General features: G+C 44.5%; 1 protein-coding gene across 1 annotated transcript in view; it reads left to right on the top strand.

The window, feature by feature from the left end:
- Positions 1 to 26,979, top strand: part of LOC126279125 (cadherin-99C) — a 637,420-nt gene that overhangs the window by 386,648 nt on the left and 223,793 nt on the right. The window contains exon 5 of the mRNA XM_049979608.1: positions 7,709 to 7,831. Coding sequence (XP_049835565.1) covers positions 7,709 to 7,831 — 123 coding nt within the window. The remainder of the gene's footprint in view (positions 1 to 7,708; positions 7,832 to 26,979) is intronic.

The raw sequence follows: 26,979 nt of genomic DNA, 5'->3' as shown, positions 1-26,979 counted from the left end.
GGCAATGCCATAGGCTCATTTTTTCACATCACTGCTGAGTGGGTTTGGAATTCAAGCTCGCCCTGCAGTTCCCATCTTGTGGATGGGTTCGATGTATGACATTCGATTTTGCGATGACTTCTGCATACCTCATGTTCTTATTTATTGCCACATTACTCTTCAGTGATCGTCCGTTACGATCAGATAACACGCACTTTAGTCCACGGATGAAGTGTCTGCGCGTTATATATCTTCGATACGGTGCCTCATGAAGCACCAGACACCCACTGTACGAGCAGCAACAATTTGCGCACGTTCGAAATCATTTAGCTCCGACGTAACTGCATGTATGTCCGAGCATGCATTTCTCGCCAACCCTTATATAATCCTATGTTAAAGATCTAACACAGTAAGACAAGTCATATTTCTGGGAGCTTCGTATAAATGACCAGGCACCACTACTCACAGCGCGCAAAAATTAAGAATATTCCAGAATGAAATTTCCATCCTGCAGCGGAGTGTGCGCTGATATGAAACTTCCCGGCAGATTAAAACTGTATGCCGGACCGAGACTCAAACTCGGGATGTTTTCCTTTCTTGGGCAAGTGCTCTACCGACTGACCTACCCAAGCACTAATCCGGACGCCTCCTCACAGCTTTAATTCCGCCAGCGCCTCGTCCCCTACCTTAGTTCTGCAAGGTTCGCTGGGGAGCATCTGTGAAATTTGGAAGATAGGAGACGAGGTTCCGGCAGAATTAAAGCTGTGAGGAGGCGTTCGGAATAGTGCTTGGGTAGGTCAGTCGGTAGAGCATTTGCCCCCGAAAGACAAAGGTCCCGAGTTCGAGTCTCGGTCCGAGACAGAGTTTAAATCTGCCAGTAAGTTTCACTAGGAATATTCATCCATTTTTTTAAAGTGGTGCACTAAGCAATTTCCAACAAACTTTACAGGTCAAATCTTTACGAAACTTTTTCTCCCTGATACCTACCCACCAAATGACGAAAGGAGAAAAGTTTATCATTTACTTCATCTTCGCTACTCATACAGTAAAACTGCCACATCAGGGATGTTTTTAATATATTACTTTCTTACTAAGAACTCTATTCGCAACACATTTTCCAGACAGTATTTTCATGTACCAGTTGAGTGTGTCTGCAAAATTACATGATTGTACGAAACATTGTTGAGGTCATAGACACTGAGAAGCGTGAAAAGCTAGCTTTGCTTAAAATGGAGAGCAAATCACTCGAATATACTCGTGGGGTGTCTCATAGTGAGAGTACTTAGCGACATACAACAAACTTTAAACATGACGTCAGACCTTTTCTAAACTTTTTTCCGCCTACAGTTTAACGCCAGATACGTAAGATGTATGTAATATATGTTTGTGTAGTAACTAGACGTTTGAATCTGTTTCATACGTGGGAGTTCGAGTCATGAAAGAATTGAGGGCAGAAAATAGCGCTGTTTGCGATACTCTGGCGAAAAGTCACGAGAACTTGACGAGTACCGTGAATGCGACATTATATAGGAAATGTGCAATAGCACTGATGCCGCCGCTGCTTCTGTTGCTTGGCTGAGCTCCAGATTAAGAATGACAGAACATTTGGGGGACATTGAGGAGTGGTGGGGATGTGGCCAATAGGAGCACAGTAGTTGCGCGGATGGAGGGGCACACTGCAGCCGTGGGGAAGACACCTTTCATTGATTCGTAAATTACTATCATTAAATTGATAGTTTTCACTTTACACTTAAAGTAGTCGGACATCTCGCTAAACATGAACACAAGTCCCCTGCTAGGCTGACATCTTCCCCATAATTTCTGTTAATTTGATAGTTATTGAGTATTAATTGCATTGTCGTGACAGTAGTCCCGTAAGAGTACGGAGGGGCGAGGGTCCCTTCTGAACAGCTCGTTGCAAGGCAACCTACATGTGCCCAATAGTGTTGATGTTGATGTGTGAGGAGTTTGGTGGCCAGCGGAAGTGCTGACGCTCGGAAGAGTGTTCGTGGAGCCACTCTGCAGCAGTCCTGGACGTGTGGGCCGTCGCACTCACCTGCTGGCACTGCCCAAGTGTCAGGTGCACACGAACATGAACGGATGCACGAGATCAGACAGTATGCTTACGTACGTGTCACCTGGCAGTCCCAGGGATGCGATATCACTCCAACTGCACACGCCCCACACCATTACAGAGCCTCTGCCCGCTTGAACAGTCCCCTGCTGACAAGCAGGGTCCATGGATTCATGAGGTTGTCTCCATACCCCTGCACGTCCATCGGCTCGATGCAATTTGAAACGAGACCCGTCTCACCAGGCAACATGTCTTCCCGTCATCAACAGTTTAATGTAAAGTTTTGTGTCGTCGAATCGTCAAGTTTACACGAGTGGGCCTTCGTCTCCGAAAGACCACATCGGTGATGTTTCGTTAAATGGTTTGCACACTGACACTTGTTGATTGCCCAGCTTTGAAATCTGCAGCAATTTGCGGAAGGTTGCACTTCTGTCACGTCGAACAATTCTGTTCAGTCGTCGTTGGTCCCGTTCTTGCAGGATCTTTTTCCGGCCTCAGCGATGTCGGACATTTGATGCTTTACCGGTTTCCTGATATTCGCGATAAGCTCGTGAAATGGTCGTATGGGAAAATCCACACTTAATCGCTGTCTCGGAGATGCTGTGTCCCATCGCTCGTGAACCGACTATAACACCACTTTCAAATCACTGAAATCTTGATAAGCTGCCATTGTAGCTGCAGTACCCGATCTAACAGCTGCGCCAGACAGTTGTCTCTCTCACATAGGCGCCGCCGTATTCTGCCTGTTTACATATCTCTGTATCTGAATACGTGTGCCTATACCAGTATAGAAGCGACGTGTATTATAGTATTTTTGAAGAACTGTATTAATTTTTCCTATTTGTTCGGTAATTGCCTGGCATTTGAGGTGTCCACTGACAGTACGCTTGAAGTCAGTTTCACTTGTCCTTCCCGTAATTACAGTATGTCCATATGAGGAGGACAGGAAATGAACGTGCTTTGTTCACTTTATAAAAACGTCCAGGACAACAAAAGTTTTAAATCAAATTTCATGGGTACTTACGGATAAAGTTAATGAATACTAAAATCATTCCAAAGTACATATTACATTCATTATAATTAACATGAGATCTTACATAAATATATAAATTGTAGTTTTATTTACATAATATTAACAGTAATGTCATGCGTTACAACACAAAAATTTGCACATAGCAGAACAGAAGACGTTGCAGGAAAAACTGCACTTTTTGTTAAACATTGTGTGTCAAGTATTGTGTGAAGAACAACAATGTTTGAAATAATAAAGATACTTCTTGTTAAACAATTTGTCTCTGCTATTTTAACTTAATAAGACAAAGTGGTAATAAGAGTAAAATATAATACCACTCAAATCCAACACCCGCTTCTCTGATTAGTGTAAAACTCTCTAGCTTCTTGTCTACACTATTACTTCAGAACCTTCAATCCTGATATTTTTCTCTCGATATGTCTAGAGGATAAGTAAAGACAAATTATTATTAAAATTATTATTACTATTATTATTGTCATTAGCATTATATAAAACTATTCTAAAATAATATTTTATTATGTTCTTATTTTTTACCTCTGTAAGCAAGAGACAGGCATCGTTCAGACTGCCGGCCTTGAAGGCGACGTGAGGCTGTCATCACTGCTGAAACGCAAGCTCTACTACAAGTTTCTCTGTGCTGAATGAAGCCGGGATGTTTTCTTGTGAGGACTGCCTCTTTGTTGGGCCTTGTTAGGAATGGACATTTATTCTCTAGAAATGATTCCCATTTTTGTATCATATCTTAATCCATTGGAATTTCTGCTACTGCTTTTGCGTTAATCAGCCCTATATTATTATCGCATAAAATCCATAAAAGATTGACCTCTAATAGAGAAAGTTACTGTCACTGTCTCCAAAAGTTTCAGTGACTCACAAAGTAATTAAGATACTTTAGAGCAGCATTGTTCTTGTTCTGGCCTGAATATGAATCACAAAATACTTCAAGCTGTTTGACTTTCTTGTTTAATAAGTCTGTCAGAAAGTGATTTAAAAGGGGCTAGCTTCATGAGCATCTTTTCTTCCAGTATCTTCAGTGTAAGTGTGGAAACTGAAGCTGCATTTGCAATGTGATGAATATTGAGAAAGGGTGCAGAAATCTGCCTTCTGTAATAGACATCATCAGTGCTTATGTTCCGTAAGCATAATTTGGTTTGGAAGTGTATATAGATTGCTTCTGTTTCATTAGACTTTCAGCTTCTTAAACGAGCACTTTTCTCTCCGGAATGAAATGCTTCAGCTTTGATTCCTTGTGCCTTGTGGCCAGTGTTGATCGTATCACCTGAATCTTCAGATAAATCTGCACTCAGCACTGTCACCTCAGTCGTGTACTTATCGCAGGTTGAGCACGTGTCACTTCTTGGATACCCAAAACCTGCGTTGAATTTGGTAATGAATACTGTTCTATACATTTCATATAAAATGTCAAAATATGGAAATTTTTCTTTGAACATTTCCAGCATTTATATCACCAAGAGTTGCTCTGGAAGATACAACTTCTTGCTCTTGTCATTGTTGTTTAGAATAAAATGTACTGTTTACGTTTCAGCCTTCAAAAACGTCACTTATAATCGTTCGGTTTGCTGCTTGAATAAGCGACAATATAAGAGTGCTCTCATAATAGGATTGCTGCTAATTATAGAAAGTGCAATGCCTGTTTCGTTTTCTTGGAGTCTTCTACAGTGTTCTTCTAAATATTTTTCTTTGTAATTTCTTCTTTTCTTTTCCTGCTGTCTTCTGCACTTGCGTATCAAAGTAAATTGTGCTTCTGAGAAACCAACAAAATAGGCTATCTCTCTACAAAACGTACTGCGTATTTCACCGATTGTTCGACGTACCACAACCCTGTGGCCCTCGTGCTGCTCCTTCCTGCCCGATATACTCCGCAACTCAACTGCCTGTTACAGTGTTCTCGAACATTTTACACACATCTTGTTTCCGCTACCGGGCCAGACGAAAGCAATATACACATGTACACCGGTATAATATTACAGATGAAATAGCCGTATTAATCTACACACAAGGTGTACAACTTTGCTTCCACCGTTTTTTCCCCAACGTTTGAGGCATTAACGAAACGAATTGGTTACACATGTATCATTCAAAGTATTTTCCATCGCTGGCCACTAATTTCTCCCATCTTTCGGGCAGTGTACGAATCCCGCGTCGAAAAAATTGTTCATCTTTTGAAGCTATCCATGAATCGGTCCAGTTTGTGACTTCTTCATGACATCGGAAGTGTTGATCAGCCAGGCCAGGCTCCATTGGTCTAAACAGGTGCTAGTCAGAGGGAGCAATGTCTCGAGAATACGGCGGGTGGGGTAGGACTTCCCATTTTCACGTTTCCAAGTACGTTTTGACCTCTTTTGCAACGTGGGCTCGAGCGTTGTAGTGCTGCAAAATCACTTTATCAGGCCTCTCGCTGTATTGCGCCCGTTTGTGTTTTAATGCTCTGCTCAAACGCATTAATTGCGTTCGATAACGAGCACCTGTCATTGTTTCACTTCGTTTTAACACCTCATAGTACACGACGCCGAGTGGGTCTCACCAAATGCAAAGCATGATCTTGGAGCCGTGAATATTGGTTTGGCCGTCGACGTGGAAGCATGGCCGGAGCATCCCAATGACTTTTTGCGTTTAGGGTTAGCGTCATGAACCCATTTTTCGTCCCCGATCACAATACGATGCAGAAATCCCATCCGTTTTTGCCTCTGAAGCAACTGTTCACGAGCACACGAACGCCGTTCAACGTCTCTTAGTTTCAGCTCACACGGGACCCAAGTTCCTTCTTTCTGAATCATGCCCATAGCCTTCAGACGTTTTGAAATGGCTTGCTGTGTCACTCCCACTAATCGTGCCAATTCTTCTTGAGTATGACGCGGGCATTCACTCAGCAATGTCTCCAATTCTGCGTCTTCGAAAACATTCTCTCTTCCACCACTATGCCGGTCCACGACGTTAAAATCACCGCTCTTGAAGCGCTGAAGCCACTCACGACACGTTCTTTTACTAATAGCGTCCTTACCATACGTTGTGAGATAACACCTCCCGCAAATGACGAGAATTAGGCTCCTCGACTGACATTTTCAATCAAGAACAACTTAGTGATGCAGTCACAATCACCAAAAGTTTGAATGAGGTTTTGTTGACCGAGGTGCAGGCTAACTGCCGGACGTCTGCGATCTGTTTCTTTTGACCGCTACTTACCGTTGTCGCCATCTATCGGCAAATGGCCGGAGCAAAGTTGTACATCTTGTACAATTTCTCCTTATATGTTTACACAAACTAAATAAAACACTGTAAAAAAGAAAATAAATGAAGTATTTAGAATCTTGTAATGCTTCCCACTAGATAATAAAAATTAGTGGAGAGGCTGGTACAAAAATACCAAAGGGATTGAATTGTGTTGTTCTCAGTCTGTCCTACAGACCAGAAGTAAAGTGATCCTCGTGGATGTGAAGCAATTCCAGAAATCGTAAATGCATTTTCATTTAAAAGGTGATAGAGACATAATTTTACAACACTTATTTACATCGATCCCTTTACTGTACCGAATTTGTGCAGAACTCATACTGCGTGTACTACTTGCGTTGTTTATCATTATTAATACCATATATATATACATGTCAGACAGCTCTCCTAAAAATTTATCATGGGATACCAAACGTCTACCAATAAATCTGTTTAGGTTCCTCTTTAACTGAACCTTATAAGTAATTAAAATTTTATGGCTGCTGGCAAGTCGTTGAAAATGTCTGATTAATGGACAATTTTCTGGACGCTAAATCGCTGTGAAAATTATTATTATTTCTTGTATTGATTCCATGAACTGAACTGTTGCTTTGAATGGGGGATATACTTGTAATTAGAACTTTCATTAAGGAATAAATATAATGGGAAGGAATACTCAGTAGCTCCACACACTTGAAGAGTTCTCTACAGGATTCTTGGAAGGTCATAAAAAAGCTTACCTTCGCTGGATTAGTTTCCCCAAAAACTGATCCCGTATTTCATATGGAAGGGAAGTAAGAGAAGTATGCTAAAATTTTCATTTTTGTGTGATTATTTTCTGACAATATTTGCAGTGCAAAGAGAAATTTGTCTAGGCACTTCGGCAGTTCTCTGGCATGCCCTTTCAAGCTGAATTTATTATCAAGCTATAATTACCAAAGTTAAATACTGTCAAACCTTAGTGACAAAGACTTGACTAGGAACCATTCATTAACGTTCATTAAAATTTAGTTAGTCAGTCTTTCTAAGACGATATTTGATTTTGTATTTATTGCAATGTTTGTAACATCTGCAAACAACGGAAAATTGAACTTGGGTAATGTTACCGATGACATGTATTTGATATACACAACAAAAGATAAAGGCTCTAAGTTTGTACGTTGTGGGAAAACACATGTAATTAGTACCCATTTCGACAATGCCTGATAGATCAGTCTAGATCTCTCTTCTTCTGACATCCTTTGTTTCCTGTCAGAGATGTGCAGCTCGAACCAATTTGCAACATTTCCCATCGCACTCTAATATTCAGATTGATCTACAACGTTATTGCCATTTTGACACTCTCATGCCCTTGACAGATGACAAAATATATTGTGCCACTTGTTACGTTGCAGCTGACGTGCACGGTGCGAGCCACGGGTCGTAAGCGCACCATCCCAGTGATCGTCAGAGTGTCTGACGTCAACGACAACGCTCCCGTCTTCCTCGGCACGCCGTACGAGGTCACCGTCCCTGAGGTAAGCTGACTCCACCTGGATCCAACTAATTTATGTGTAACTGGTGTAAGCCAGCTCTCAGATAACTGTCCCAAGAGCCAAATAATTTCCATGTCCGCTAGGTATGCCCACTCCAGACCCAACAAATCTGTGTGTCCCTTAGGTAAGACCAATCTCAGACAACCTTACCTAGACCAAACTAATTCCTGTATTACCGAGGTAACCCCACTCTCAGGTAAGCCTCCATAGATGCAACTAATTTCTGAGTCCGTGAGCTAAGCCCACTCTCAGGTAACACTCCCAAAACCCAACTAACTTCTGTGTCCCCGAGATAAGCCCAGTTTCAGGCAACTCTCTCTAGACGCAACTAATTTCTATGTCCTCGATGTAAAGCCGTTCTAAGGTAACAGTCCCCAGATCTAACTATTTGTTGTTGTTGTTGTTGTTGTTGTGGTCTGCAGTCCTGAGAGTGGTTTGATGCAGCTCTCATTGCTACTCTGTCCTGTGCAAGCTTCTTCATCTCCCTACATCCTTCTGAATCTGCTTAGTGTATTCATCTCTTGGTCTCCCTCTACGATTTTTACCCTCCACGCTGCACTCCAATGCTAAATTTGTGATCCCTTGATGCCTCAAAACATGTCCTACCAACCGATCCCTTCTTCTAGCCAAGTTGTGCCACAAACTTCTCTTCTGCCCAATCTTATTCAATACGTCCTCATTAGTAACGTGATCTACCCACCTTATCTTCAGCATTCTTCTATAACACCACATTTCGAAAGCTTCTATTCTCTTCTTGTCCAAACTATTTATCGTCCATGTTTCACTTCCATACATGGCTACACTCCAAACAAATAATTTCAGAAACGACTTCCTGATACATAAATCTATACTCGATGTTAAAAAATTTCTCTTCTTCAGAAACGATTTCCTTGCCATTGCCAGTCTACATTTTATATCCTCTCTACTTCGACCATCATCAGTTATTTTACTTCCTAAATAGCAAAACTGACTTTACTATTTTAAGTGTCTCATTTCCTAATCTAATTCCCTCAGCATCACTCGACTTAATTTGACTACATTCCATTATCCTCGTTTTGCTTTTGTTGATGTTCATCTTATATCCTCCTTTCAAGACACTGTCCATTCCGTTCAACTGCTCTTCCAAGTCCTTTGCTGTCTCTGACAGAATTACAATGTCATCGGCGAATCTCAAAGTTTTTATTTCTTCCCCATGATTTTTAATACCTACTCCGAATTTTTCTTTTGTTTCCTTTACTGCTTGCTCAATATACAGATTGAATAACATCGGGGAGAGGCTACAACCCTGTCTCACTCCTTTCCCAACCACTGCTTCCCTTTCATGCTCCTCGACTCTTATGACTGCCATCTGGTTTCTGTACAAATTGTAAATAGCCTTTCGCTCCCTGTACTTTACCCCTGCCACCTTCAGAATTTGAAAGAGAGTATTCCAGTCAACATTGTCAAAAGCTTTCTCCAAGTCTACAAATGCTAGAAACGTAGGTTTCCCTTTGCTTAATCTTTCTTCTAAGATAAGTCGTAAGGTCAGTATTGCCTCACGTGTTCCAACATTTCTACGGAATCCAAACTGATCCTCCCCGAGGTCCTCATCTACCAGTTTTTCCATTCGTCTGTAAAGAATTCGCGTTAGTATTTTGCAGCTGTGACTTATTAAATTGATAGTTCGGTAATTTGCACATCTGTCAGCACCTGCTTTCTTTGGGATTGGAATTATTATATTCTTTTTAAGTCTGAGGGTATTTCGCCTGTCTCATACATCTTGCTCACCATCTGGCAGAGTTTTGTCAGGACTGGCTCTCCCAAGGCCGCCAGTAGTTCTAACGGACTGTTGTCTACTCCCGGGGCCTTGTTTCGACTCAGCTCTTTCAGTGCTCTGTCAAACTCTTCACGCAGTATCTTATCTCACATTTGGTCTTCATCTACATCCCCTTCCCTTTCAATAATATTGTCCTGAAGTACATCGCCCTTGTATAAACCCTCTATATACTCCTTCCACCTTTCTGCTTTCCCCTTCTTTGCTTAGAACTGGGTTTCCATCTGAGCTCTTGATGTTCATACAAGTTTTTCTCGTATCTCCAACGGTCTATCTAATTTTCCTTTAGGCAGTATCTATCTTATCCGTAATGAGATAAGCTTCTACCTCCTTACATTTGTCTTCTAGCCATCCCTGCTTAGCCATTTTGCACTTCCCGTCGATCTCATTTTTGAGACGTTTGTATTCCTTTTTGCCTGCTTGATTTACTGCATTTTTATATTTTCTCCTTTCATCAGTTCAATTCAATATTTCTTCTGTTACCCAAGGATTTCTAGCACTCCTCGTCTTTTTACCTACTTTATCCTCTGCTGCCTTCACTACTTCATCCCTCAGAGCTACCCATTCTTCTTCTACTGTGTTTCTTTCCCCCATTCCTGTCAATTGTTCCCTTATGCTATCCTTGAAATTCTGTACACCCTCTGGTTCTTTCAGCTTGTCCAGAGCCATCTCCTTAATTTCCCACCTTTTTGCAGTTTCTTCAGTTTTAATCTACAGGTCATAACCAACAGATTGTGGTCAGAGTCCGCATCTGCCCCTGGAAATGTCCTACAATTTAAAATCTGTTTCCTAAATCTCTGTCTTACCATTATATAATCTATGTGATACCTTCTAGTATCTCCAAGATTCTTCCATGTATGCAACCTTCTTTTGTGATTCTTGAACCAAGTGTTAGCTATGATTAAGTTACGCTCTGTGCAAAATTCTACCAGACGGCTTCCTCTTTCATTTCTTAGCCCCAATCCATATTCACCCACTATGTTTCCTTCTCTCCCTTTTCCTACTGACGAATTCCAGTCACCCATGACTATTAAATCTTCGTCTCCCTTCACTACCTGAATAATTTCTTTTAGCTCATCATACACTTCATCAATTTCTTCATCATCTGCAGAGCTAGTTGGCATATAAACTTGTACTACTGTAGTAGGCATGGGCTTTGTGTCTATCTTGGCCACAATGATGCGTTCACTATGCTGTTTGTAGTAGCTTACCCGCATTCCTATTTTCCTATTCATTATTAAACCTACTCATGCATTACCCCTATTTGATTTTGTAGTTATAACCGTGTAGTCACCTGACCAAAAGTCATGTTCCTCCTGCCACCGAACTTCACTAATTCCCACTATATGTAATTTAACCTAATCATTTCCCTTTCTAAATATTCTAACCTACTTGCCCGATTAAGGGATCTGACATTCCACGCTCCGATCCGTAGAACGCCAGTTTTCTTTCTCCTGATAACGACGTCCTCTTGAGTAGTCCCCGCCCGGAGATCCGAATGGGGGAATATTTAACCTCCGGAATATGTTACCCAAGAGGACGCTACCATCATTTAATCATACAGCAAAGCTGCATGTCCTCGGGAAAAATTACGGACATATCCAGATTGTTGGAGTAATTGTTAGGCTGTTAGTTCAACAATAGTATTTATTGGACATACATGCCTCACTTCATTCGAGATGGAATAAAGTCACGGACAAATTTTCTGAGGAAAGTGGGCGCTATCTATAAAAAGTAATCAATATGCTCTGATATCGTGTCAGTAAGATTTAATTATGCGAAGTTTTCGTCCGACTGAAAGCTGCCTTGCGAGACAAGGTAGCAAGGTAATTGTACACATGGTCCGCTATTATTACAGTTCACTGCTCATGCCTCTGAGAGCTGAGAGAAAGTAAAAAGTGTATGCCCAACATTGTAATGACCTTTTGCCAACCCCGCAATTTTCTATTCTGTGGTCAGACAGGCCAGTACTTGAGCTGTGTTACTGATAGTGTCTCTGACAGAATTACGATGTCATCGGCGAACCTCAAAGTTTTTATTTCTTCTCCATGGACTTTGAAGTGATACACTTAAAGTAGTAAAGGAGTTTTGCTATTTGGGGAGCAAAATAACTGATGATGGTCGAAGTAGAGAGGATACAAAATGTAGACTGGCAATGGCAAGAAAAGTGTTTCTGAAGAAGAGAAGTTTGTTAACATCGAGTACAGATTTAAGTGTCAGGAAGCCATTTCTGAAAGTATTTGTTTGGAGTGTAGCCATGTATGGAAGTGAATCATGGACGATAAATAGTTTGGACAAGAAGAGAATAGAAGCTTTCGAAATGTGGTGCTACAGAAGAATGCTGAAGATTAGATGGGTAGATCACATAACTAATGAGGAAGTATTGAATCGGATTGGGGAGAAGAGAAGTTTGTGGCACAACTTGACAAGAAGAAGGGATCGGTTGGTAGGACATGTTCTGAGGCATCAAGGGATCACCAATTTAGTATTGGAGGGCAGCGTGGAGGGTAAAAAACGTAGAGGGAGACCAAGAGATGACTACACTAAGCAGATTCAGAAGGATGTAGGTTGCAATAGGTACTGGGAGATGAAGAAGCTGGCACAGGATAGAGTAGCATGGAAAGCTGCATCAAACCAGTTTCAGGACTGAAGACCACAACAACAACAACAACTGATAGTGTGTAGAGAGAAGGGGTGTAGGTTCCTAGGTGCGTTACATGTTCCGACCTCTCGCTATATGAGGTGACGTGCAGCGTTGTCAAATATGATCGTTTTGGTGGTGTAGGTGTTATGGTGTGGGGTGGCAACTGTTACGTTGGCATATCGGCCTCCAAATTTTTGAGCGCGGGACAGCCAGCGATCAATGTTATTGCGAGACTGTGGCCGCTCCCATACGCATGTTGTCAGAGCTGTATCCGGCGTCGACGTCCGTGTCACGGATGACACTGCGCTAATTGCGCAGGCGGGAGATCCTTTGGAATGAGAAGATTGTCGGCGAATATAATGGGGTGCTCATGGACTTGAAGCCCATCGAGCACTTGTCGAATGCGTTGGGAAAACTTACTGCAGCACGTGCAGATGGACGAATGGTCAGCCAGCAGTTGGGAGCAGGGCAGCACGTTGCAGAACATACCGTCCACGGTAATCGCAAACACGCTATTAAGAACATTGTTCCACCTTCTGACGGGAATATCGTAAATCGCAGTGACTTCTGTATAATTATTGTATTTGAATAAAAGTGTCATTTCTGATCGTATAGTTGCGTATTTCTTTCATTTACCTCTGTGCCATACTATAGTAGTTTTTGTGTGTTTGGTCCAAGTTCCAGCGAGCTTTGTTACTTGGCAGTGAGTCATCGTGCAAAAGTTACTTCCGTCCTGGCGTTTTGCACACCAGTGTGGTTCAGGAGATATGACCTCATAAACTTTCAGGCGCGTCAAACACCGCAGCCTCATGCATGACGTTCTAATTTATTGTTCTTTTGTATTAACCACATTCGGAATATTTTTCGTCAAATACAATCTCGGAAAAAAATTAGTACATCCTTTTAGAGGTTTCCAGTTCATTATAGATTTGTTGTTGGAACAGTGCGTTTGGGGTACAAGGATTACTTACATTTACAGATCTACAGCAGAAGCGGTTCTGAGGTACCGTATGGGCACGTGTCGTAGCCTCCAGGGGCGGCAATGCACGCGCTGACTCAGCCATCCAATCGATCGTACAGATGGCCAACACCGCCCTGGACCACCTGATCGACCTGTTGTTCTTGGACAATCGCATGCGACACTTTTCGTTCCATCACATCCCACACGTGCTCGACTGCACACAAGTCCAGATATTGTCCTGGCCAAGGAAGTTGCAGAGCACGTTGAGTTTCAGGGGCAGTGTGTGGCCGAGAGTTACCCGTCGCAACAACACACGGCTTTCCTGCTGCGAGAACACAAAAAGAATGGGTGTAAACATCAGCGCTGAACGAGAGTTGTAGCTCGTGCACCCCAGACCATAAGGCCTGGCGTGGGCCGGTGTGTGTCTGAAGAATGCACTCTACGAGGCACCACTCGCCACGTCTACACTGTACGCGCAAACGACCGTCACCTGTGTGCAGGCTGAATCTGCTTTCATCGCGGAAGACCACGGCGCACCATTCCATGTTCTAGGTGATTGTGCAGTGCAAGTAGATGCTGTGGCGTGAGTGGAAGGCGGGCGAGGGGTGTGCGTTTTTGTAGTCCCACTGTTAATAACCGGTTCTTAACAGTTCGCGTTGACACGGCTTATCTGCGCCGTACGATCTGCCGCTGCTGCTCTCTCAATACGATGATCGTGGTGGGAGTGTGAGATCCCTGAACCTTATCTCCAGGTGTGAGACTGGACACTCGACCGCTGCACGTCCGCCTTTCGCGGCAGTTCTCCGAAAAGACCGCCGTCACACTCGGAAGCCCACATATTGACCCTTTTGATACTCGCTCAGTTATCTGTAGGAAGCACGAGTGCACCTCCTTGCCACGATTGCCCGTTTGCTTCTCTGACTTGTCTGACTGCCAGCATTCTGTATGAAACGGCGGACGCAGATGGCGGTCTGGTAGCTGTTGCCACTTCGCCACCTGTTGGCGGACGATGTGGAATCCACCCTCTGTACACCTACTGCTCCCCAGGAGAAATATGACGTCATCGCATCGAAATAGACGTCGTCTTCCCAGGTGCGCTGACTCTTCTCTGGCGGAGGATTTAACACATTCACTCATTTAGAAGTACAGTAGAGTCTCGATAGTTGGAGGTGAACGGGACCGGAACCACCTCCAACTATCGAAAACTCGGACTATCGAAATTTAAATGGGAAAAAGAAATACTATGATATTGTAAGTAATAAAGGTCAAAATATGAACTTTATTAAAAATAAAAGTATTTCCATTGGCAGAATAACAATAATTATTTATTTAGACAGGTAATACTGAAGTCTCTTTTGTTTAGCGAAGCTGCAACGTTTCCTCGCGGCAATGTCACGCCACCGTCTCAGGAGCAGTAGGTCAGTTGGTGTCGCCTCAGGCTATTGTTCCACGTAGCATATGGCGGCCTCGAGAGCAGCGTAGCCATCGGTGTGACTCATCATCGGTGCAGCCTCTGCCTCGTCTTCCTGTCACTCTCACACTGCGATGCAATGTTGACCGTGTCAATTATAGAAGAGTCTGTCACTTCCAACTGTTTGTCCGAATTTAACCACTCGCCTACTTCCACCTCTTCTGCCTCTTCAGACCCTGGCAATCTTCTGATTAAATTATACAATGGTTGATCGTCCTCATCTGCTACATCTTCAGTTTCTGTGTCTGGCATACTTTCCTGTACAATTTTCCTCCATGACTTAGAAATTGTGTCTGACTTTATTTCGCTCCAAGACTCACTAATCCAGTACACGACGTCCTTCAAAGTCACTTTCTTCAAAGCTCCTACAATGCTTTCGTTGTCTTCGGAATGCAGGATTGACTGTAGCAATCGCCGTCGATACTTTATTTTTAGGCATTCCAGAGCTCCCTGATCCACGGGCGGAATGCCGGACGTGGTGGCCGAGCGGTTCTAGGCGCTTCACTCCGGAACCGCGCGACTACTACGGTCGCAGGTTCGAATCCTGCCTCGGACATGGATGTGTGTGATGTCCTTAGGGTAGTCGGGTTTAAGTAGTTCTAAGTTCTAGGGGACTGATCACCTCAGATGTTAAGCCCAAGAGTGCTCAGAGCCATTTGAACCATTTTTGAACCAAGGCCTGAATGAGACAGTTAAAACAAAGTGCGAATACCGGCGCACTGCAGTTCTCCTGCACTTGGATGTGAGGACCCATTACCCATGAGCAAAATTGCATATAAAGGCAGTCCCCTTTCTTTTAAAAAAATCTTGCAGTCAGGTTCAAATGGCTCTGAGCACTATGGGACTTAACATCTATGGTCGTCAGTGCCCTAGAACTTAGAACTACTTAAACCTAACTAACCTAAGGACATCACACAACACCCAGCCGTCACGAGCCAGACAAAATCCCTAACCCCGGCGGGAATCGAACGCGGGAACCCGGGCGTGGCAAGCGAGAACGCTACCGCACAACCACGAGACGCGGGCTTTGCAGTGAGGCACAAATGAGTTAAGAAACCAGTTCTTGAAGATTTTCTGATTCGTCCAGGCATTATTCTGATGTGTATAGACTACCGAAAGAGCTGAGATGGATACATTCTTGAATGCTCTTGCCTTGGCAGCCTTCCCAATCACAACTAGTTTTAGTTTGTGGTTTCCAGTTGCATTTGAAGCTGCCGTAACTGTAAGCCTCTCTTTGCTTTTTTTGTGGCCACGAGCACTTTTTTCTTCACAAGAAGAAAGTCTTATCGTTGGTAACATTTTAAAATTTAGCCCAGTTTCGTCACAGTTATATATTTGTTCATTAGACAAATTTTCGTCAGTTATGATTTTTTTAAACGGCCTGTGCGTCACCAGAGAGTTTTTCCTCCACATACGTCTAGTTGACGAACTCTATACCTCTTATTCCACTTGTCGAGCCAGCCCACACTAGCGGCGAAATTGTCATCTCCTTCCTGCAGCTGGTTTCTGAAAAACAAAGCTTTTTCTTGCAAGATTGGGCCAGAAATCTGAGCACCCTTCTGTCTCTGTTGGGCAAGCGACATGAACAGTGCCTCACTTGTTTTTTTTTCAAAAGTCTGACCTATTTATACTTATTCGACTGAGAGATTCGAGTGAGCATTTCTGTGAAGAAAACTGTTTCAATTTAAGACGGTTTCTTCGCCAGTCACCAACAGTAATTTCACCGACACCACATTCGAGAGCAATTTTTTTTATTGTTTCTCCTTCGTCAAGTCAACTTAGTGCTTCTAATTTTAGTTGCAAAGGCACAAATTTCCTCTTTTTTGTTACAGCACTCATCTTTGTAAGGTGTACTACGGAACACACAGTCAACAAACAAAACGACACACAACACTGTGCAGTACAGGTTTGGGAACTACAGCAGCGTATAACTCCCCAGTTTTGACCGGTAGCAGCCGGCAGCAGTCGGGGTATTTCGTGCCATACTGACTGTAGATATGTTCGTGTAACAGGGCAGCGACCTAATCGTCGGTATTCATTGTATTGTTGTCTGCTTTGTCACTGAGCTGTACTCTCCCTATCTATCTTTTGCAATGATGTTTTCATTATTGATCACGTCAGTAAAAAAAACGAAAGTAGAACGTTGCAATTTTGTTTTTAAAGAGGCTCGGATTATTGGAAACTCAGACTATCGAGACTCTATTATATTAAGAAATTTGAAGCTGTTTTATACAGTGTAGGTAAACTCTTTAGAGAATCGCTGGCATGCTGTGTACTTACTGTCTGCAAGAAAGCACCCCATAGGGGTGGGAAAGAAATGAGGGTGACATTGCAGCAAAATTCAGGAACACCGAGAACAGTTTCAAATTTAACCAAATTTGTTAGGTACTTGCCTTTATCTCTTCTGTAAGTCACTTGCTTGTGTCCCTCTGTACAAGCAGGCTAATCTCAGGAACTGCTGTAGGGATTTAGATCCGTATTTGGCTACCAGATACACACTGATTTGTGGTGAAGCTTTTTCTCTGTAATTTATAAATATTTCGTACAAATTGCGGAAATTAACAATGCATTAAAAGTAAATTGTGAAAACGATGCTTAGAGCCCTGACAAGTCAGGACAGTAGCGCCATCTCGGAAACGGAGCGATTGGGATCTGATCCGTACGTGGCTGCAGTGGTGGCCCGCAGATCCTCTTTGGACGCCGAAAGGTTTACTGTTTACTTCCGCTCTCTAAGAGCGCCACGATTACTGCAAGTTTGCTATTTAGGCAAGGTTTTAGCTTTGTGAATGTATACAGTGTGTCGAATTCGTCTTTGACTTCGTTTAGATGTGCTGTTGCTAGCGGCCTCGTATGTGCGCTTCTTTTGTTCCCACGGAGTCCAGGTCTGTTGCTCGTAAAGATACAGTGAGAAGTCGACCCGTCATGTGCATACCAGTTCTCTAGTAGTCTACCATTGCGTGGTAAGTGTTTCTGGTTCCACGTGCGATTAGGTAAATACGGTGTATTTTGACATCGGACTTTGTGTTTATTTATGGCTCAGAGCCATTTGAACCATTTGAACCTCCCATCGTAGATAATGTTTACCGTAGGGACGTTTTGCTTAAGAACGGTGAGGTGATAAACATTCGCCGTGAACGATGGTCCAGCCAGCACTGACTTCTGCGCTTCGTCGGAATTCGTTCCGTAGAAATGCAGGTGAAACAGAAGATCCCGTCTCATTTACACGTCACACACTGTAGCCGGGTGGGGACGTGCTGTGTCCGAGAAGTGTTTTTGTTTTGCAGCCTGCTCTTGAAAAGCAGTTTAAGTTAACGGTGATGGACCTCGTCCCCAATAGTACTGAATCAGGGGATGAGCAGTATTCTGCTAATAACGCACACCGGACGGATTTGAATTTCGCTTCGGTTGATATTCCATAGTTAAGACCGAAGACACGGGTTCTGATGTGACTCCGACTTCCGCTAATGTGTCCTTTGAAGCTCTCCCAGCGCTGGAACCCGTGGTGTCGACTTCCTTGCCACTTATTCCGTCCGTCCCACGCGTTGAGTCACAGCAGCAGCCTTCTGCTACTCTCGACGACGGCTCGGTCTGGCGTCTGGCTGTGTCGTTGACTTGCGTCGGTCGCTTTCACTGCGGCTTCCCCTCGTGCAGACATTTTCCGCCTCTTAAGGGCTGGCGATGTCTGACTTGGCTGCGGTAAACAATCCTTCCACACCGTCAGCGGCGGAGGGTAACTTGCCGTACGGCCGGCGTAAGCAACGAACCCAGCCGGATCGTGCTGTTGCAAAGAAGAAACGTTGCCATAACGGTTCGACGGGAGCGGCACTAGCCTCCCTTCCCTCACATTCGTCGACGGATTGTGACAGTCGAGGGGTGGAATAAGTAGGTTTTCTTTGGCGTGTGCACCTGTTCTTATTCTAACTGAGCACTCGATCTTACACCTTTATTAAAAGTTCATAGAACTGAATCACATTTACATTTGGCTTCGTTACGTCAGTTTATTTATAGTCCTTGTTGATACTGAAGTTTTACAAGAAGTATAATTCACCAGATTTGCTCTCTTTGGATTTCAAACTGTTTTTAATGTGGCTTCTGAATGTGCCACATGTTGATTTGGTTTGATTTGATCAGGGAAGCAAAAACAGCGTTGGTCAAGCACGCTGCTTCCCGCACCGAAACAAAGTTTACTGTGCGGTATTGATCCCTGTGTCTCTAGTAAAGCCAATCAGCGCCCTTGAACAGTGTAAAGAGATCCTTTACCAGTGCTTTGCGATACACAGTTTCTTCAGGTCTGGTTGATCCGAATATTCTGTGTCTGTGATGCGGTTTCCTCGCCCATAACACACATCCTGCATTTCGGGTCTTCTTCTATTATCCCCATTGTATGTAGGAGTTTTTTGAAGTTCCCATGGCCCTCAATAGTCCAACCGTCAGTTTCATTTATCTCCTGTTCAAGCCCAGGACTGAGAGACTTGTCTTAGAACGTGGCTTTGGCATCAATACCTTGCCATGTTTTTGCCTTCGGATCTTAGCCCAATACTCTACATGCTGTCTCCTTGTCCAGTCTCGTAGCTGCAACATGAGCGTATCCCCGTTGCCGATATTGAAATACTTAATTCCGTTAGGGGGATAGGGTGTGCTCTTTCTAACCTAGCCCATGTTGTTTTACATGCACCGCCTGGTCCGGGTCACACAGTGGCGCGTTGACCGTTTCACAAAGAGAAGGTCGTCTATCTTTTGCGCTAGTCCTCAGTATCTCTTGTAAGGTGGCGATTTTAACTGTACTTTACGTCCTAGTGTCGTGAACTAAGTGAATTGGCAGATGCGATGTGTTTGCGTGACGTGTGGGAGCTGAAATATTCCATCTCTTGAAGCCGTATCGACAGGTGTTGTTTATCTGATGGTTTACGTGCTATGATTCTTGCGGTTTATGTTGTCCCCGTTTCCTTTTCTGAGCACTGTGCTGTGGCGGCTACTGTAAACCTCTAACGGCAACCTGCGAAGCAGTTTCGGGTGCAGTGGACGCTGACTGAATCCCAACTCACGGGTTGCGCTCTGGGAGACGTGATTTGCATCGTTGTCCCCGCTTCGCTGTGCGTCGTTCTTCGCTGTTGGATAATCGGTGGACAGATTTAGCAAGGCCGGAGCTCCGTCGTTCCTTAATGTCGCACTCTGCTGCTGGAGCGACGGACTATAGGAAAAGTTACGGATTTTTTTACCCTCCTTTGCGCGAGCTGTATGACGGAGCGGGTAACGTCTGTCTCCTGATCCGAGACGTTCGCCGTATTAAATCAAAGCTGCTGCAGCTTAAGTGGTATCAGATGAAGGGTCTACAGGTCAAATCGAAACCTCTGTCGCTTGTTGAACAGAAATTGACGACTGACTCGCCGTCAGTCTCTACATCGTCGCTGTTTCATTACATCTCTCACAATTACTGAGCTAGGTGATATTGTTGGCGCTCTCCAAAAATACTATGGGGAACTAAAATTGAAACAATTAAGCCCTCGGTCCCAATTTTTTAGTCTTTATTTACCAGGTTTCAACACTTCTGAGAGTGCCTTCATCAGAATATAGACATTTAGAGTGGTCTGTAACATAATTACAAATTTGTGGGAAGAAAATAATTTTTATATAAAAAAGTGTAAGTACTGACTAACGATACAATACAGAGACAGTACTTACATTTCACGTATAAAATAAATAACAGGCCGCTTTAAATGTGTAAATTCTGATGAAGGCACTCTTAGAAGTGTTGAAACCTTCTAAAAAAGACTAATTAATTGTGACCGAGGGCTCAATTGTTTCAATTTTAATTTATAAACGGTCACTGAACCGAGCAGCCTTGTTCAATACTTTGCTATGCGCAGCTGTTTGCAGTGGACAACAGTGTGAGACGTGTTCCTGATGGTTCTCGTGAAGCCGCACGTGGGTGGATCACGCCTGCTGCTTGTGGCCGCCTCGAAGGCAGACGAGGTGCTCTCCCTCTTATCGCTGCTTCTGCCTCCCGTAAATTACCCGACTGGAATGGTCTCCCTACGGAGTTTAACGTTCGCTTTTGGCGAGGCGACTCTCGGGTATGACGTTTACGTCGATGTTAAGCGAGGTCACGCAGGGCAGAGCTGCTCCTGCAGGCATTTAAGACGGGTAAAATAGCGTTAATACCGAAACAATATGGCCGTTTCAGTTCTTTTCCTCCTCTCACTTTTCTTAATATCGATCGTAAAATTGTTTCCAGGGCAGTCAATGGAAGATTATCTTCTCTGCTAGCGACCGGGACTGGGGAGGATCACAGTTTCTTTCCTGGTCGCTCGATTTCGGCTCCGATAGCGGAGGAGCGGGGTGTGATTTCAGTTGCTGCAGTCACTGCTGTTCGCTGTGCCGTCGGTTTTCTGCATTCTAACAATACGCTTGACTCTGTGTTTGAGATAAAGGGTTTTAGCGCCGAGGTTCTTGTAGCTCTTCCCAACATATTTCGTGGTATCGAGGCGCAGATCCTTGTTAACAGCCACCTGACGCTGCCGCCGCAACTCACTTGTTCCGTCTCTCTTTGGAGGCGCTGCCCCTCCGCCTCCCGCTTCAGTTAGCAGGAATGACCCTTTCTGGTGTGACAATGTGGCGGTTCTTCTCCGCCGTAGTGACGAATGTGCCTCATTAAAAGCGGAGTAAGAAGATTATTATCGAGTTTCTGGTGAAGGGCTGCATTGGGCAAAAGAAAAATTCGCATACTACGAGGTTTCCATATATACTGTTGCGCTTCCACTACCCATCAGCCAGTACTATAAGTCGAGTCGTCTCTCGCCAGAATGTTTTTGTGCGACGTAAGATGCCTCTGGCACCCGTAGCCGACCTCGGCCAATGGCCTACGGTAAAACATAACGGTGACCCTGTTGGCAAAGAAGTCCTGAAGGCAGGGCAATGGCTGGCTGCTCCGGTATGTACAATGTATACGTACACTGGCGAAACGCCAGCACCACCAGCGACCACGAAAGTGTACCAACACACACACTGCTTTTTTGTAATTTTTTCCTCCATCCTCCATTCACTGACACACACATATATTATGTATACAGAAAAAAATTGAAAACAAAGATACGGTAAAATCTGTGGTCGGATACCGAAGGGCCCTGGGATCGAATCGTGGCCGGCTCACTTCTTCTCACTCTGCCTTTTAACGTAGGATTACACCTCTATTATAATGATATGAAATTACGAATTTCGAAATGTGACGACAACCTGATTGCCAATTTTTGCTTCCCTCACTTAGCAGTCGCAATTCCCACTCTTAATTCAGTGCAATTTTTCGAACAACGGGCAGTCAGTTAAAAAACTTTGAAGTGTCCTAGTAAATACGACCATTAACGAAAAGACTATTACCTCGTCATATGGCTACAATGTAAGACGTACAGTTTGAAATAATCAATTACTTTTAAGCAATAGTTTCTCTGCAATCGCTTCAGAAAAGTTGTATAAGAAACAAACATGCGGATTCGAAAGCGCGCCGTGTGTTTTTATTCTATACGTAAAACATTTTTTTTTTTTTGAAAAATTACTTCAGCAACTTCCCTTCGTTTACCTACCTTACGATCTTTCATCTGCGCAGGAGAGGAGTGAACTTTCAGGTTTCTGGCGTCGTCGACTCGGACCTAGATGTGGACAAAATTCTTTGCGTGGTACGACGAACAAGTGTGCAATAAAAAGTCTACGAAAAAGAATTGTGACAATGAGTCTCAACGATGCACCACAGTGCGAACTAAGCTTCACAAGAGGAGTGCTGTAACACGATCTAAGCGTGTACATCGTACGTGGTTTTCTTTATTTGTTCTTTCATTTGTGCCACCTCAGCCAGTTTCCCATACATATGGAATCAGTCACAAAACCCATGATTTGCGTAGAATATTTTCTTTGGTTGTAAAGATATTACTTGTATCACGATGTGCTCCCGTCATTGACTTGAGACGTCACTCCAAACGCCTATTCAATATGGAACACACGACATTCATGCGTCCAGACAACTTTCCTGCCGTGCGCTGCTTGTATCGCTTATGTTACCGTATTGAGTTACTTACTACTGTTGTCTCAAGTTTCTTCATAATTCTAGGTCGTGCCTCAGAAATGAAATACACTACGCCAGACAAGTGATGTGGCCGTGCGAAACCACGCCGCGTATAAAAGTACGGGAAGGCTTCGCAGTACCAGAAGGGTGGGGAGGGGGCATGAGGGTAGCAAGAGGTGACATAAAAATTTTCGAAGAACATCTGCTGGTATTTAATTCTTGTGTTTAGTTTACTTTTAAACGTCTGAAGATCAGTTTGTATGTTATTTGTACTGTTCATTGTGTCAAGCAGGTCGCGACAATGAGATCTGCAGTGAAACAATAATTTTGCCAACGTGAGATCAGCCCACGCGACTGCGTATCGGACATGTATGAGTGCAATACGTGCTTATGTTCAACATCTCCCGCTACGGCAATGGATTGATTTCAGTCAGGCTTGTCACACATATTACTTACTACCTGAAGAGAAATACTGTGGTGGTAAAGGCCACGAATCTCTAATTGGAGTGGCAGTGAGGCTGATCACGGAGTGGTGGACAGAGAAGGGGGAGGAAAGATGGACAAGCAGGGAGGGAGGAGGAGACGGACACAGAGAGGGAGGGGGGGGGGTAGTTATGAGCAAAGGCAGGGAGAGTGGACAGAGAGGAGGTACAGGAGGCGATGGACTAATAGTAGCAGACTGAAACGAAACTAAACTCCGCCCGAACAGGCCATGAAGAGTCAATTATTTGTAAGGAGTAGGTTCTCTGCAATCGTTTCAGGACAGTTGTACAGGGAAAAAAACCTGCGAATCGGAAGTACGGAGTGTCGCCGCCGTGCCATCCTCAGACCACAGGCGTCACTGGATGCGTCAGTTCACGGTACCGGAGCCGCTACTTGTCAGTCGAGTAGCTCTTCAGCCCGCCTCACAGGGACTGAGTGCACCCCGCTCGCCAACAGCGCTCGGCAGACCGGATGGTCCACCCATCCAACTGCCAGCCCAGCCCGACAGCTGACTGGTGTTACTGCTGCAGTGGACTGCAAGGCAATGGACGAAATAAATGCCCAGGTAAGGCTGCGTGTGCCAGCTGCCAACGTAACAAACGTCACAGATGTCTCCAGTGCCCTCACCTGTCACAGACACGGAAGTGTAACAGCTGGACGTGCCTGTGGAGTGGATACACACACCGGCGTGGTGACGTACGGCGGAGTCCCTTACAGCATTGGGCAAGGGCGTGCTCAGCGTTTTCCGTCGTCGTGTTAGCGGATAACACTCGTACGGGGAAAACGGGGACAACGGATGTTATCACCCAACTTTCGTGGCCTAGTTACGGCAGGCCGCCATGGAGAAACGACACGGCGTGCTCTCCGAGCGACGATTTTCCTCCAGCCCGTTCCGCACGGTACGCGGGCACAGAGGCTGATTTGCCGCACTACCTAGCTCTGCCTGCCCCCCAGTGGCGACGATGAAGACGGCAGTTGCGGTGTGGCAATGTTGGTTGTGCCAGGAGCCTCCAGACAAGAGTGCGCCCATCACCGTGCTCTACTTGGCTCTCTGACACGTCTGAGAAGACGGCTGGGTTGTTGTGGGCTCACGCAGCTGTTGCGTCAACGGTTCCCGGAACAATGGCCGTGATGGCAACTTTTTTATCTTTATTTTTTTTATTTGCCTTTAGGCAGTATTGGCCGTACCGACCTACTGTACAGAGTAAAATTAAAAGGGCAGATTAAGCTTGGTTACCTGTGATCGTACAGTACCCTAATGAGAGCACATTACGCACAAGTCCGTTGTTACAATGGTTTCATATGGAATATCTTATTCGAGACAGTTTGTGGTTACTAAACATACATGTTTTTAATTTTTAAAATATACAAACGTGCAACAGTTGCATTATCTATGTACAAATATAAGATAGGTAGGCGAAAGCCTGCGTAAACCAGTTTCCAGCACTTGTGTTTCCTTGTATAAGGTGACAGTTATTGATCTACACGAAAAAAAAAGTAAATTAGTTACAAACTACGGCGCGGCCACACTTCATTGAACATGTAAACGTCGCTACAGATATTCGGATTTGTCTTATGACATGTTCGACATGCCTGCCATCATTGGCGACGACGTGGCGCAGACGAATAGTGTCCGCAGCTCGTGGTCTAGTGGCTGGCGTTGCTGCCTCTGGGTCATGGGGTCCCGCGTTCGATTCCCGGCTGAGTTGGGGATTTTCTCTGCCCGGAGACTGAGTGTTTGTGTTGCCCTCATCATTTCATCATCATCATCATTGGTGATAGTGGCTCCATTGGACTGCTTAAAAAATTGAAGTGTGAATAAATTGGGACTTTGTACGGGCGCTGATGACCGCGCAGTTGAGCGCCCCACAACGCAAACGTCATCATCGCAGACGAATACCGAAACTCTACATGATGCGCTGAAGTGTCGGAACATACATGCTGTCGATGGCCTACTGAATGGCTGTTTTCAGCTGAGCAATGGTTTTGGAGTTATTAGTGCATACTTTGACTTCATTACAGCCCTACAAAAAGGACGCGTCTGCTCAGATCCGGAGAACATGGCGGCCAATCGAGGGCCACGCCAGTGACCTGTGGGTAGCCCAGAGTCAGAACATCAAAGGGTCTCCTGCTTCAGTGGGCGTCCAGCTCCGTCTTGCATGAACTACATCTTGCCGAAATCAGGGTCACTCTGGATAATGGAGGTGAAATGATCATCCAAAACCTTCACATACCGTTCGGTAGTCACCGTGCCATCGACAAATATCGCACCATTATTTCATAACTGGACACTGCACACTACACAGTCACCGTTTAGGGCGAAGACACTTCGGATCGCGAAATGCGCTAAGTTTGTTTATTGACAAGTCCATCCAAATGAAAATAGGCTTCGCCGCTAAACCAAACCACGCATACGCATATCAATTCCCAGCTGTTTGAACGTCCTAACGCAAACCGTTCAGAAGTTATGACGATTTTATTTCGTATAGTTCAATAATTTTACTTATAGCACGCCAGTATTACATGAGTAAGGCCTGCTATAGCCGAGCGCTCTAACGCACGGCTTTCCGGCTGTCCGCAGTGGGAAGGTCCCTGGCACGAATCCGCCCGCCGGACTTCTGTCGAGGTCAGGTGAGCCGGCCAGTCTGCGGATGGTTTTTAGGCTGTTTTCCATCTGCCTCGGCGAATGCCTTATTCCGCCTGAGCTACACTGTGTCGGCAGTTGCTGCACAAACAAGTTCTGCAAGTACGCGTACACCACCACTACTCTAGCCGAACCGCACAGTAACCCTGGGTTCGGTGTGGGCGGCGGAGGGTGGGGTAGTCGTCGCGGAGTTGGGGCCACTGCGGCTGCAGTGGGACGGAGCCTCTCCGCCGTTTCTAGGTCCCGGGTTAACATGCAATGCAATACAAGCTCCGTCACGTCAGTTTCGTCCTCATCACAATGCTCGAAACTAACATTTTTATACGATGTGAATGTCCCATCTTCATACGATTGACGTTTGCTTAGCTTCAAATAGTCGAACGACGATTGGGGAGAGATGTTCTGTCTTGCGGGCGCTAACCGTCTGCCCTTATACGTCTGAGAACCTCACCTCTCTCGGTTCAAGTCACGATAAGCAGTGTTCTTGGTCGTAGGTTTGAAACCACTATGAACGATCAATTTTAGACACAACTGCGCCAGCTGGACGATTCTTTTGCCAGGGAAAATTTCATGCGCTCCTTTAATCCGTAACAAATTGACGTCTATGTCATTTCCCGTGGTCTCTGTGATAGTCGCCAGTACATGAGAAAAATACTCCAAGGAGGAAAAAAACGAAAACACTGACGCACCACTAAGGAATCATCCGAATGGGAGGGAAATTCGTACACATGATCAACAGACAAGCAAATCATTACAATGTCAGAAAATTGGTTGATTTGATCAAGAGAAAGAGATGCGCGCACTGAGCAATCAATAACACGTTGGTCTACCTCTAGCCTTTGTCCAAGCAGCTCTTCGGCTTGACGTTGTTTGATGTCCTTCACAGGGATGCCATGCCAGATTTTGTCCAATTACATCGTTAAAATTTCGAGCTCGTTGGAGTGACCTGCCCAAAATTCTCAAAACTTTCTCAGAATGGGAGATATCCGACGACCTTCCTAGTCAAAGTTTGATTTGACGATCAAGAAGACAAGCAGTAGAAACTCTTGCCATGTGCAGTT

The sequence above is a fragment of the Schistocerca gregaria genome, chromosome 6 (assembly GCF_023897955.1).
Source record: "Schistocerca gregaria isolate iqSchGreg1 chromosome 6, iqSchGreg1.2, whole genome shotgun sequence".
Classification (NCBI taxonomy): Eukaryota; Metazoa; Arthropoda; class Insecta; order Orthoptera; family Acrididae; genus Schistocerca; species Schistocerca gregaria.
Note: the sequence above shows the minus strand (reverse complement) of the source record. Positions and strands in the feature narration are given on the sequence as shown.